Here is a 13,321-nt window from a genome sequence, read left to right as displayed (position 1 = left end):
TTTTTTTACTCTAATATTCAGGAACTTTTTTCAATAATTATATTTATAGAGTTCAAGAGGAAAGTAAGTCACACAGAGTAAACTGTATAGCTGAATTGTGCCCTGTGTTTTCCTTTTGCTTGGTTCTGTGGTGTTTGATAGAAACAGTGGTCTGTGATATGTCTCATCCCGAAAAAGATCTGCTATGTACAGTCTTGAGAAGAGCTAGATGAGATGCAGTGAAGAGTCCTTCCAACAAGGATTTTCCACTTTGCTCTTGATTGAAGTTTTGTTTTTCTAATAACACAAATAACATCTAACCCCTCTTACTTTAGTAATTATTGTATCCTTCCTTCCACTTGTTAGCTCTTTTTATTAATAGAGCTACAATAGAGCTTGACTGTTCTGTTTCAGTGTTTTAATGTTGCTTTTTCACAGTGAACAAAAATTGTAACCAGTTGCTTACTCTCCAAAACCAGTACTGAAATCTGGCTGAAGAGCAGTAGCACAGGACTAAGGATATCAAGCAGCCCATGCAATATCAGAAGTGGATCTTGAAGATTCCAATTAGGCAGAAATCAATTTGTAGTTATCTCAAATTTCCTTTAATTGTTCTTATTTTACTTTTAGCAGGGATATTTTATTCCAGTAGGTAACAAGCTGTGTTATTCAGTGGACTACTTCTAAAAGTCTTTGCAGTTAATGAAGTAACTTTTTTTTTGGTCTGTCACACTAAATGGAGCTTCTAAGAACAACTCTTAGTGTATTAGCTCTATTCTTGTAGACATCTGCTTGTAAGAAAGCTCTTGCAATTTATATAGCTAGAGGTTAGTTCAGATACTCTGTCGAATACGTCTTTTGATGTGTATCAGTTGCACAGAGCCTGACTATAGAGTCCCACCAGGGTTACACATATGGCAGCATGCCCGTGCAATGGAGAAGTCAGTGCTGTGGCTCTAGAAATTAGTTCAGTGTAATATTTAAAGACCCGCATAGAGCCAGCCTAAATTGGAGACGAAGACTGTGATCAGGGAGTTGTGTAGTGTTTTTTAGCAAAATATTTGCTTCTTAACAAAACAATTGAGAGCTCTGGTAGACAAGCTCTGGCAAATTGGACTGCAGCAGGTAAAAACATTGGTGCTCTTGGCTGTCTGCCAGAGATTGCCTTAAATAATAAGGCAGCCAAAATGGATATGTTTGCTCACTGTTATTCCTAATTTAGTAACCAAAGCATTTGTGTGGTGAGGCAGATCAGAGAAAGGCAGCTATCGGAAAAATCGCTTTTCAGTTTAGTCAGTTTTCTAATTTGTCTCAGTGTACAGCCATACAAATGGTAGTTCCAGCTCAGGAGAGGGTGGGAATACACAAAGGCCACCTGCCATCCTCAGTATAAAGTGACGGAGGAATTGTCCCCTTGGAGATGGGGCGTAACCCACAACAGCTAAAAGTCAAGGCAGGCTACACCGACTCTCAGTCTGTGCCTTGAAATTCTGTTAAATATAGCCATAAGTTTTGCCAAAGCATTGGAAAGTACAACTCAGATTTGGATATTTTTAAGAAATGATGAAGTGGTTCCTTAATCTATTTGTTGCTTAAAACTGTCTTATTTCTTGTGAGCAGCACTCTATGGTATTATTTAAAGAGTGCCCAGAAAATGCAAACACAACTGGACATAAATAGTCATGCAGTAGTGAAAGGGAGTCCTGTGTGGCTACATCCAGGGGGGAGGGACTATGTTGACTGGCACAAAAATACACAAAATGTGGAACTCAGTTGCTTTTACTATAAAAGCAACATTACAGTTCCTGAGCCTTCTTGTGAACATAGTACTTTAAACTGTTCTTTGATTTCTGAGGCAGAGTATAGCCTTATTCTTTACTGAAAGCAATAGATTTGAGTTAAATGGTTTTTTGTTAGTGTGTGTGGCAAAAGTTGTAGTATTTATATTACAGTTACATACAGTAGAAAAGATACCTGGGTTGCATGACAGGGATACACAGTGGAGTGCAGGGACCGTGTCGCGTCAGCCCAGTCTGACTGTAATGCACTTAGTGTGTATGTTTGTCACAGTTAAGCTACAGAAGAGTTGTAAGGAAAGTTATTTTTAAATGATTTTTTTTAAAGCTAGAAGTACTGCTAAAGCAATTGGTCAGCCGAAGAAATGAATCCTGTTTGAGTATGGGGTGGCCTTGAGTACCTGCTCTGCTGGCAGCAAACGGGGGTTGGTGGAGCAGCCGCCTCGGCCTGTGCGGCCTCCATGAGGCGGCTGCCTCCTCGCACGCGGCCCCGCGCCCAGAGGTGCCGCCGGGAGCACACGGAGCGCGGAGCGGTGCCGCGGCTGGGCCTGCCGAGCCAGGCTGGCCGCTAACGTCTCCTTTGCTCCGTGCTGCCCTACCGGCTCTCGCAAACGGGACTGGAGGTGGTTGCCCAGAATCTCTTGCTCACAGATAGGCAAAAAGGTGACACACAGAAATGAGAACTGTGCCAAGCACGTGCAATACAGTTAACTATCAGTGCTCCTCTTGCATCAGTTTTGATGGTTTTCATGATTGCAACACTGGATGATTTGTGTTTTCCCCTACTCTTCGTCTATTGCGTAACTCCATTTCTGAATTTGTTCGTTGTCTTCTGCCCATGTGTTTTCCCTGTTTCTTTTCTACATATGCTAGAACTTTGTGTTTCTCCAACAAGAACATAAATATTTAAAGTGAAGAAATAATTTGTGCAGATGGTCTGTGTAGAGATGGAGTGGTCTTCTGTTTCCCTTGCTACCTCTCCCCATACCAGGCATTTTAAAGCATAAAATTATCAAAAGACAATTATAAGGATATATTAATTCAAAATGATCAGCCTGTCATATTTTTGATATAGTAACTGTTGTGTATAAGTAGTGCAAGGGAGTCGGTCTCCACCTTTCCTCAATAGTGTGGTGAAGGTAAAAACAAAAGTGCTCTGAAAAGAGTACTTTTATAAGCTTAGTTTGAATGTGATGTGAATGACTTGGAATTGTGTAAAGCTTAATCCTTGAGCAACTATGAAAAAAAACTTGGGAAAGGCCCACCAGATAAATTACACAATGCTGGCCTTATTTTTAAAATTACTTTCCCCAAGGAGATGACAGATCATTTTGGCCTTGTGTGTAATACCCAAAATTCAGATTCTGTGCTAACAATGGGAATGCTAAGCTTTTATTTTTCTGACAGTACTAAAAAAAAAAAAAAAAAAAAAAAAAAAAGTTACAAAAATAGGATGAGATCAAGTCATAGAAGTTGAAGCCAGGATTTTGTCATGGTTGCATTTTTACCTCCAGACTTTGTGTACTTCTAATAAGGATATGTTTTTAAAGCATGATTTAAAACCTAGAGTTCACATTGCTCTGTTTGGAGATGGGGAGGCTTGTACCCTCCCAAGCATTTTTTAAACCATGGGTAATACACAAAGCAAGTTCACTGCAAATCAATTTTAGAAGGGGGAAGAAAAAGACCATTCTTCAAGCTATGTGATATTCTTTCTATGTACCTTTAAAAAACAGTATACAGCATATTCTTGAAGGCTTGTAGAAAACATCAGATATGTTATGGAGTGATTAAAAATCACTGCATTTGTTTCTCAACAGGTTCACTTTGGTAGTTCCTTTTTCAGACCATAAGGTTAACATAAATTTGTTGCTCGAGTGAGTGTCAGAGGTAGAACTCTTCCTAGTTAGAGTAGATTAGAATAAATCCTGCATTCCTCCCAACTACTTCCTGTAGTTCTTCCTGTTCTGAATAAATAGCGTTAATGCAAAATGTTACAATTTTGCATTTTGGTACTGTTTGTTGAAACAAAGATAAAATTAGTATTAAATTTAATATTATCTGTCTCCTGGTTTATGTGAATCTTTAATAGGTCTTTAGTGAAATATAATTATGTTTTGTAGTTACCCATTATCTGAGCTATACTTATTTTTATCGTGCTATTTCAAGGTCATGTATTGACAAAACTGCATTCAATTGCTCCTGCCCTGTAAGTATTTAGAAAATACAAGGGTAACTTTCTCCCTTGGCATTTTGTTAATTCCTTTGTACTGATTTCTTTTTCTTCACCTCTAAGTTTAAGGTACAGAGGAGAAATTTTTCTTTCTTTCCTCCCACTGTGGTACAAGAAACATCAGATGTAACCCTTGAAAAGGAGGCCTGTGTGTTATTTGTTGTTGTGCTTTGGGGGTTGGTTGGTTTGTGGTGGTGTTTTCAGCTATGGGATCACTAGGCATTGCTGAAGGTGTGGTAGATCAGGCCCTTCCCACGAGAGGTAATGTCATTCCAGGGCTTTGTAGGCAGAAAGGACTCCAGCTGGCTTTGCAGGGGCATAGCTGTTGGGGTGCTAGTCTCTGATTTGGGTTCTTCTGAGAGTGGCACTTGTGCCCTCTGCTCCCTGTTTCCTAGTCAGGGTCCGCAGTCTAAAGAGACAAAAAGGCCTTGTGCAGAGCTAAGGGGAAAGGCCAGGGAATTCTTGCCACATCCAGACAATTATAGAAATATAGGACTGGGGAGGTGGTTAACTGACTGCTCTGATGTTGCAGTAAAGAATGCACCTATGGCATAGTCCAGCAGGAAGGTTGCCAGGTGTGAACCCAAGGCTGAAAAGAATCTAAATGCAGTGATGCAAAATCAATTTTTTTTGCCCCTTATTTTTAATGGGAAAATAGTAAACTAACTAATGGAAAGTAGTGATATCATGTTAAAGGAAGTTTATCGGAGAAGGAAAGGTGTTTGGAGGAATTTTTCTGCTCTCCAGTGGAAGAACATAAAGTATGTGGTGAAAGTGACTAATTCTGGGGATGTTTTAAGACTTCTCTCAGATCACCACCGGAGAAGCATTCCTGGAAAGCATACTGTATTTAAATAAAACAAAAGGATGATTCCACTTGTATATCATATGAATATCAGGCCCTTCTTGGATTAAGGCTAGTATGACTGATAAGGCTTGTAAGCTAAGATGTAAAATAAATGTTATATATTCTGTGTGCTCAGTTTTATTACATAACAAAAGGAAAGACATTTGAATAAGCCTATAGAAATGAATAAAGGGTGCCTGCTTTCCTCTGATGTGAAAATGAGGGGAAGGAATATTATTACCGTTTATTAGAACATAACATGTGTTTGCCTTTGCATAACCTAATGAATGGACTGTGCTTACCTAGGGGAAACAGTTGCATGTGACAAAAACAATTGGTACATTCGGATATTTCCACAGGGTCTGAGCACCTGGAGTGGGAAAACGTTCTACTGCAGTACATGAAATTTGCTATTAAAGGAATATGTGGAATTATAATCCACAGCAATGCGAGTGAAGCACAGATAGCTGAGAAAAGAAGAAAAGCAGGTGGTAGAGGAGCATTGTATGTTTGGTACAATCTACTAGAAAAGAAAGTTACCTTGGACTTTTTTAAATGAAATTGGTGAAGAACTGGAAAAAATGGGAAATTAAAGTTGATTTTTATATTTTAAAAATTTGCAGTGATCCTCAGGTTTGTTTGAAATGTGTAAAGACCTCCCCCCCCCCAATTTTACAACTTGAAAAATCTTGAGTGTTGTCTTTATAAAATACTAGCTTCGTAAGCAGAGATGGGAAATAATATACTACGAAAAGCAGTCACAAGACAAATCTCTGTATTAACAAAACAGTGACTTGTTGAGCCACTGATCGTGGTTCAAGAAAGGGTATTTTTCATATGTTTTACCCATGGAAGTAACATGAAAGCAAGGAAGTAATATCTCTGCACAACCTCCACTTTTAACTTTGTGCATTTTATGTTAAAAAGTGATGATAAAAGTTTTATATGGATGGATCAAATGGTTATACATTGATTATTTGGTGTACAGTAAGAGAAAAAAATACAGATGTAATTTGAGATTCTTAACTTTAAAAAGGCAGGCTTTCCTGGTTTTTCTAAGAAGTTGTCAGTTGTTGAAGTATTTTAAGATTTACAGATGGAGGAAGTCACTGATTTACAGAAATGTCAAAGTATGTGCCTCAACAGGAGGAGTGAACAGGAACTTTTAAGGAAAGTTGCTGGATGAATACGAAATTAGAACTAACCAGGGATTGCAAGGAATAGGCAAAAGAGATAGCAGACATAGCTGTATCTTAGGATTCAGGAAGTGCTGACAACTCTTTTTGACTTTAAGAAAAGACTTAGAAAAAAGATACCAAATTAAACTTGAAAATACATATGTAAACATAGAATTTTAATATCCATAAGTATATTTACAGTGAAGTCCCTGTAATACTGGGCGTGACTGGATGAACATTTTTTCACCGAAGCTAGTGAAAATTGCTGCTTTGTCTGCAGAAGCTTATTTCCTTTAAATATGGTAACTGAAAACATTAAAGCATCAATTATCCTATAATATCTTTTTTTTTGCATATTTGAAAAGTGCATTTACATGCCTAACATCTTTTCTTTTCTCCTCCTTCCCCTTTTTTAGGAATTGGCTCTACGTAGCCAGCTTCCAACAATGGAACAAGACGGTGGTTCTCAAAATCCCGTGTCGTCTCCTGGAATGTCTCAGGAACTGAGAACAATGACTACAAATAGTTCTGACCCCTTTCTTAACAGGTTTGTAGGAGTAGCTACTGGAGGGGGGGGAAATTGATTTAAGATTCTGTTCAGTACATGTAATAGTTTATTTTGAACATCTGTCTGTGCCAAAAGCCACAGCTGTAAATGAATCTTTCCTTAAATGGCAAGTCTAGTAAAAGTTGAGGATTAAAAGCTGTCTCCTGTGGGAGGAAGTAGTCTGTTCAGACTTGTAGGAAGGTTTTTTATTCAAAGTCATAACATGTTTGCCTCTGCATAATCTGTTGACTAACAGTCATTTCAAATTACTGACTCAGAAGAATTTGTGAATAGCTTGCTGTGAGATAAATGAACTGTTAGTTTCATTCAGAACTACACCTTGAGGTTCATGTTAAGGTTTCTCCCTTCACCCCTTCCCTCCATTTCAGGTATTTAGCCTAACAGTATTTTTACTTTGTTAATATTATGTCTGCAAATAGTAGCATGTTTTTCTTTAAACGTTTTTATTTGAAGTTCTCTCTTTATTCAAGAGTTAAAGCTTTTACTAGATAGACTCTTGCTATTCATATAACTTTTCCCCTAAACCCTCTGAGTTAAGGAGTGTTTGTTTTGTTGGAAATAATGCTAATTACAGTCTGCAAATGCTGTAACTAATGCAATTTTGGGCAAACTGGTGTGGCTTGAGATACATCGCATCCATATTTTTGTGTAACAACTAGGAGGGAAAAAAAAAGATCAAATGGATAAAAGAATAAAAACCGAACCATGTGATTTTTAAAAATCTGCTCCATAGTATCAAGCAGTTAAACCTCAGTCAATTTAAGGGACTTGTGTTTATTAAATACTTAATTTTGTAGTAGTTCATCGGACTGTTCTGTCTGCACTTTAAAGTGGTAGCAACTCAATATATCCTACCATAAGAGAGAGAAATTATGTATTTCTGCATTACCTTGAAATGTTAACCTGGCTTTAGGTTGCCCATTGTTAGTGCCCAGGAATTAGAACAAAATACTCCTCCTTCTCTTGGATGGTATATTACTATATTCATGAAAAAGCCGTTAAGATTCTTCATTGTGCTTTCAAAGTAAGTTAACTTTCATGTTTTTTTTTGCCATCAATATAGTTTCCAACCTACTTATAAGGTAAGAGGTCAACATTATGTAGTGTTTGCATGATTTTACAATTGGTCAAGCTTAGATACCTGCCATAATTCTAGAAGCTCATACTGTTGCTATCTTTGAAAATTCTTTGTGCGATTATAAAATAATTTTCTTTATGTGGAAAAACTTCTGTACTGTGATAGTGACTGGGCCCAGGAGCAGGTTGCCCAGAGGGTCTGTGGGGTCTCCTTTCTTGGAGATACTCAAAAGCCACCTGGACACAATCCTGGGCAGCAAGCCCTAGGTGACCCTGCTTGAGCAGGGAATAGATGATCTCTAAAGGTCGCTTCAGTCTCAACTGTTGTGTGGTTAGGCGAGTTAGAAATGAGAAGAAAGCCACAGGGACAAATTCAAACCTTTACTTTTTTGAAAGGTTGCTGTTTAGCGTGGGTTATTTACTACAAAGCACAGTTACAGTTTGCCCAGCTGCAAATGGCTAACCACGTTTGGCTAGTTGGTTTGATTTATTTGGTGGGTCTATCTACCTCAGACAAAATGCTGAAAATCTGAAAAATCTGTGCCTGACTTGAGCTCAAAATATTTTAATGTGCATTTTGCTTTGAGCACTGTCCTCTTCTGGATAACGTTCTGTGCATCACTGCATTTTACTGCATATTGCTATCGGAAAGGGCGACTTCCGAAAGGATATTTGTTGGTATGAGTAGCTGTCGCTGCTGGATACAGCAGTCCAATAATTTGCTCCAGAGATCTACGTAATGTCCCTTTCACTAAATTTCAGGCCTACAGTGGTGCTTTTATCTCATTAAGTTACATAAATTTCCTGATGAGATCGTCTTAATTTGGGTGCTGAGGTTTGATGGATATCCAAAGTTTAAATAGTCTGAATATTTTCCACTGCCTACATAAAAAGAACACCCAAAGAGTACCAGAAAACAATGCTATTTTGGAGAGGATTAAGATGATGTACAGTGGTGTGTTCATTTATCCACTAAATCCTTTGCCTGTGTCTTTAGTACTTATGGTCTTTGCATATTTTATTTGTAAAATGGGACATTCCACAGTATGATCCTTATTAGGTGGTTTCACCTTTTGATTTACCACTGTTTATATATTTTTGTCTATTAGATATATGTTGTTGGTGGTGATAGTACTCCATTTAACTCCTCTATTTTTTGCTTTCTTCTTTTGTATATGGATATTTTTAGCAAGTATTTCTTAAAGGAGCATTCATTCTTCCTTGGATAATGCTGTTAAGTTGCATGCAATAATTGAGGGGTGTGACTATTAAATGGAGGGAAGAGATCCCCATTGAAATGAAGGGCAGAGACTGTGTATGTTAAAGATTCGAAGGAAAAGAAGTGCTGGCCATCTAAAATGATAGCAGCGGCCAAAAAACTTTCTCAAATAGAGTGATTTTGTTCAGTATCACCTCAGTTGTTTTTAGCTTTTCACCTCACAGTCAAACATTTTTCACAGAAGTTTTAAGTAACTTTCTTACTTCAATATGACTTCTGCAGGAATAAGAAAAAAGTATAATAGACTCAGTGGTCATCAAATGTGTGGTGACACTATTCTTAAATTTTTATGCTACAGCTATATAGAAATGTTGGGTCTCTTGCTATGCAAAAATGACTTTGTAAAATCTAATGTGTTCATGGTTGATGGCATTTTACTTGCATCCAGTGTTGACCAGCCTTCTCCATGCTTAACAACAAGGTATATGCTATACGTGTCGTGAGCACATTACACAAAGGACCAGTATTTCTTCATGCTAATTTGAGCTGCACATGAAGCTAAACTTCACTTCATATTCAAGCTGGAAAATTAGTAAGGATTCTTAGTAAATGCTGCCACAAACGAAGACATGTGAAAGATTTGAAAACACATTGTGGAGCTTGCTCATAGTAACCATGCAGGGGTGTGCTTCGGGAGCTGCTCAGCAGTGTGACTGTTGCATCTTTAGGCTCTCGGAGCTTAAGTCTTGCAGACTTGTGCCTATCTGTCTTGTATAGCAAGTAGTTTAAGGAAAAAAAAGTTTTGAAAATAATTATTCTGCTTAAGATGATGACTTGGAGTCTTGCGTGTATTTTTTGTGGTTCTACTTGTAGGGAAATAGTTTATCTACTTTATAAGGAAGTCAACTACTAAATTTCCTTCTAAATTTCAAAATTTTCCACCAGTGTTCTTGGTTTTGCTTGTTCTTCTAGTAGAGATGGCAATAAGAACACAACATATATAGGGCCTTTTGCCACCTGTTTTGTTAACTGTTCTGTCAACAAGATCGTTTGGAACAGGGTTTGTTTGCAGGATGGCTTCTGTACCAGTGTTTGATTTATATTAGCTCTGTTGCCGTGACATGTAAAACTGAACTAGTAGTAATGCAACAGTGGGAAGCAATTGAAGAATTGCTAAAGTAGTTCCAGCTCTAACTCCTATTTATAACAGCAGAGAGCTAAAAATAATTTCAGTGGGTGATTAAGCAACAGGACATGAGCATTTATAAGTTTTTTTTATCCTTATAAAAGAAGTGTGAAATGCTATACCATTATTAAGCTTTACAATCGTTAGAGACTATCTGTGATACATTTGTAATGGGTTTGTGGTGGCTGTGGGTGTGTGTGAAACTGCTTTTAAAACAATGTAGACACTTACTTAAAGCCGCTTAAGTATGTTCTCATCAAGTAAAACTGAATCCAAATAATAAGGTCTTAAGTGGTAAAAGCCCTCATCTCACACAGACAAAGGCTTTTACTTAGAGTACTGCATTTCTTGTGATAGCAATGCCATCGAAGCCCTCAGATTTCTTCTAAGCCTTGCATCTTCTAATCATTTTAGCTTTTTATCCTCATGCCCTACCCTCATTTTTTTGCTGCTTTTCCTCTGTTATAGTGGAACATATCACTCCAGAGATGAAAGCACGGACAGTGGACTTAGCATGAGCAGTTACAGTGTACCCAGAACCCCCGATGACTTTCTGAACAGTGTTGATGAGATGGATACAGGTTTGTTTTTTGTTTACCTTGATGCACGTTTTTCAGCAATGTTTGTGTCCACAGAGTGCTCAGCTGTGCTACTCCCTGCAGTGTTCTGGCATCTTCTCTTTTAGAAATGTTACAGCTGAATTTGTGACAAATATACCTGTAATACATTCTATCCAGGAGGAGCTCATAAATGACATCACTTCTGTAATTAAGCAGAAATTGAGTGTCAGTATTGCTTGTTCTGAGCTAAGGATCCTACCTTATCCATTACTGCCACGCGATATTGCCCCAAAATACTTGACTTGTCAGTGTTGTCTTTTAAATATAAAAATAAGAAAAATAAAAACATGATTAGTAGAGATTAAAGTCCAGAAGTGGAAAAAGTTGAAACAAGATTTCTGTGAATCTGCTTGTATGATGTGAGAGCTGGGGCTAATTTTTGACTAGTTGTCCTGATAAATAGTGGGCTTGGTAATTCCAACGTTTTTAATATTCATCTTGCTTTCTATTATGACTAGGTGACAGTATCAGCCAAAGTAACATACCGTCCCACCAGAACCGTTTCCCAGACTACCTTGAAGCCATTCCAGGGACGAATGTGGACCTTGGGACACTGGAAGGAGATGGGATGAACATAGAAGGAGAGGAACTGATGCCAAGTCTGCAAGAGGCTTTGAGCTCTGACATCCTTAATGACATGGAGTCTGTCTTGGCAGCCACCAAGCTAGATAAAGAGAGTTTTCTTACTTGGTTATAGAGGCCTCAGGGAGACTGAATTCTAAATCTGTGAAGGATCTAAGGAGAATAGGACATCTGTATCTGAAGTTCAGAGCAAGCCAGTGTGGGAAACTTGGGCTTGTGTTCAGAAAAAGTAAATGAACAAATACTCAACAAGATTCTTTCATTTTGCTCTTCCTTGTCCATCGCTGCTGTTATATATTGCTGACTTTTTTCCACAGTTGACTCTGAAGAACAGACATCTTCTTGATCTTTCTCTATTGCTGTTGCAACTACTGTTCAAGGGGGTGGGAAGGGATGATGAGCCTATTTGGGTGACGAATGCCATTCCTTTTGTCCTAGTGTGCGCTTGCATATCACCTTATCTAAGTACTCAGATTTGCAAGTTAATTTCTGCATGTCAGTGCTTGTAGTTTGCTCAGCTAGTTGTCTCCTGCTGCCTGTGGCAAGTGGTAAAACATGACATACTGGGATGACAAGCCAAAAATGATGTATCTGGTCAAAAGAAGTCAATACTGATTTGGAGATACGACTTAAAGGAGGGCTGAAGACTGTTTGACATTAAGTGTTTCTACTAATAGCTCTTTCATTAGTCACAAAGTGCTCTTGTTCATATTTTATGTTATAGTAAATCATGAGTCATTTTACATAGAAACATATATGAACTTTGATTGTTGCCACATATTCTAGCCTAACTTTTGTCAGAAATACTTTGATTATTTTTGTTAGTTGTTTTAACTGTAGCTGTAGGGCGGGAAGTAATAATAGGTGTTCTTTTTTTAATAGTGAAATCTAAGGGTTTTTTTCTGATTTCACACAGTCTTATTTAAATCTGAATTGTCTGCTTTTTTATACCTAAAACATGCCTATTTTAGCCTAATAAGCTAGTGAGTACATAAAACAGTGTGTTTTGCCTGTAACTTTTTTTTAAAGGCTAGCTTTGAATGTAATCATTAGAATTCATGACCAGTGGCTTATTTTTCATGTTTATTTGCAATAATTTTTAATTAGAATCTGATCCACAGTGTAAAAGTTAGGATTCTAAGCCTGGTATGTACAGTTTTTAAATGCATTTTGAAGTAGCAGAAATGGTTTAAGATGACAGATGCACCTAATCTCTCTCTGATTTTCAGTTTTGATATCTAAGTGAGTTCAGCTTTTGAAATCCTTTTTGGAAGAAAAAATTATGGAAGCTTCTCTTAACATGGAAAAATAGTTTAAACTAATTGATTTCACTCTATGTTGCAATGAAAATGCTGGCACACCAAAAGAAAGAAGTCCTCACTGAAATTCTTAAGTAAAATAGTTATCAAATTCTGTTTGGTGAAAAATAAGCCCTGGGTACTATATGTAGAAGACTGTAAAGATACGTGGTAGATGGTGACATGAGCAGGTAATGACGTGTATATTAGTAGTAGAGCTTAGTATGGGGTAGAGGTGAATATGAGTTATCTATATTTTAACAGGAAAAGATGTGTCACTAAATTGTCTGCAGGAGCTGACACAGTTTCCAAAGAGTATTTTTAGATGAACAAAGTGAGCATGAATCAAACTTTCAGTATAAGCTATGAAATTTTGTGATTTGTTTTTGCTTGTTTTTGTTTTTCTGGTGAATAGTGGTGTCACCAGTTAGCACCTCTATAATTAAGGGCCTGTCGCCATTCCCAACGTGAGCCCTTATTTTCAAGGGTATGTAACAAGGCTGTAGAGATGCTGGTGTGAAAGGGTGAAACTTGGTTTTGGAAAATCTCAGCTAACAGGAACTAATTGGGGGCGGGGTGGATTTTTAAGGAATTGTTTATTTTTCAAGTTAGGAATAAATCAGTAATCCAAAAAATAACCCATTTAGTAACTTGGATCTTTTTATATATGCTTCAGAGACAGATATGTTTTAAAATAATTTAAGGTGTGAAAACTCTGAAATAAGAGTTTGTTTTATT

General features: G+C 37.5%; 1 protein-coding gene across 4 annotated transcripts in view; it reads left to right on the top strand.

The window, feature by feature from the left end:
- The window catches only part of YAP1 (Yes1 associated transcriptional regulator), an 84,130-nt gene extending 71,176 nt beyond the window's left edge, over positions 1-12,954 (top strand). For all 4 annotated transcript variants that reach the window (XM_088522343.1, XM_088522341.1, XM_088522342.1 and 1 more), the window contains 3 exons: positions 6,450-6,580; positions 10,552-10,664; positions 11,162-12,954. In XM_088522343.1, the coding sequence (XP_088378469.1) occupies positions 6,450-6,580; positions 10,552-10,664; positions 11,162-11,400 (483 nt within the window). In that variant the 3' untranslated portion in view covers positions 11,401-12,954. The remainder of the gene's footprint in view (positions 1-6,449; positions 6,581-10,551; positions 10,665-11,161) is intronic.
- Positions 12,955-13,321: the final 367 nt, after the last annotated feature.

The sequence above is a fragment of the Tinamus guttatus genome, unplaced genomic scaffold (genome assembly GCF_059628265.1).
Source record: "Tinamus guttatus ecotype Peru unplaced genomic scaffold, ASM5962826v1 Tinamus_guttatus_pri_ptg000150l, whole genome shotgun sequence".
Lineage (NCBI taxonomy): Eukaryota > Metazoa > Chordata > Aves > Tinamiformes > Tinamidae > Tinamus > Tinamus guttatus.
Note: the sequence above shows the minus strand (reverse complement) of the source record. Positions and strands in the feature narration are given on the sequence as shown.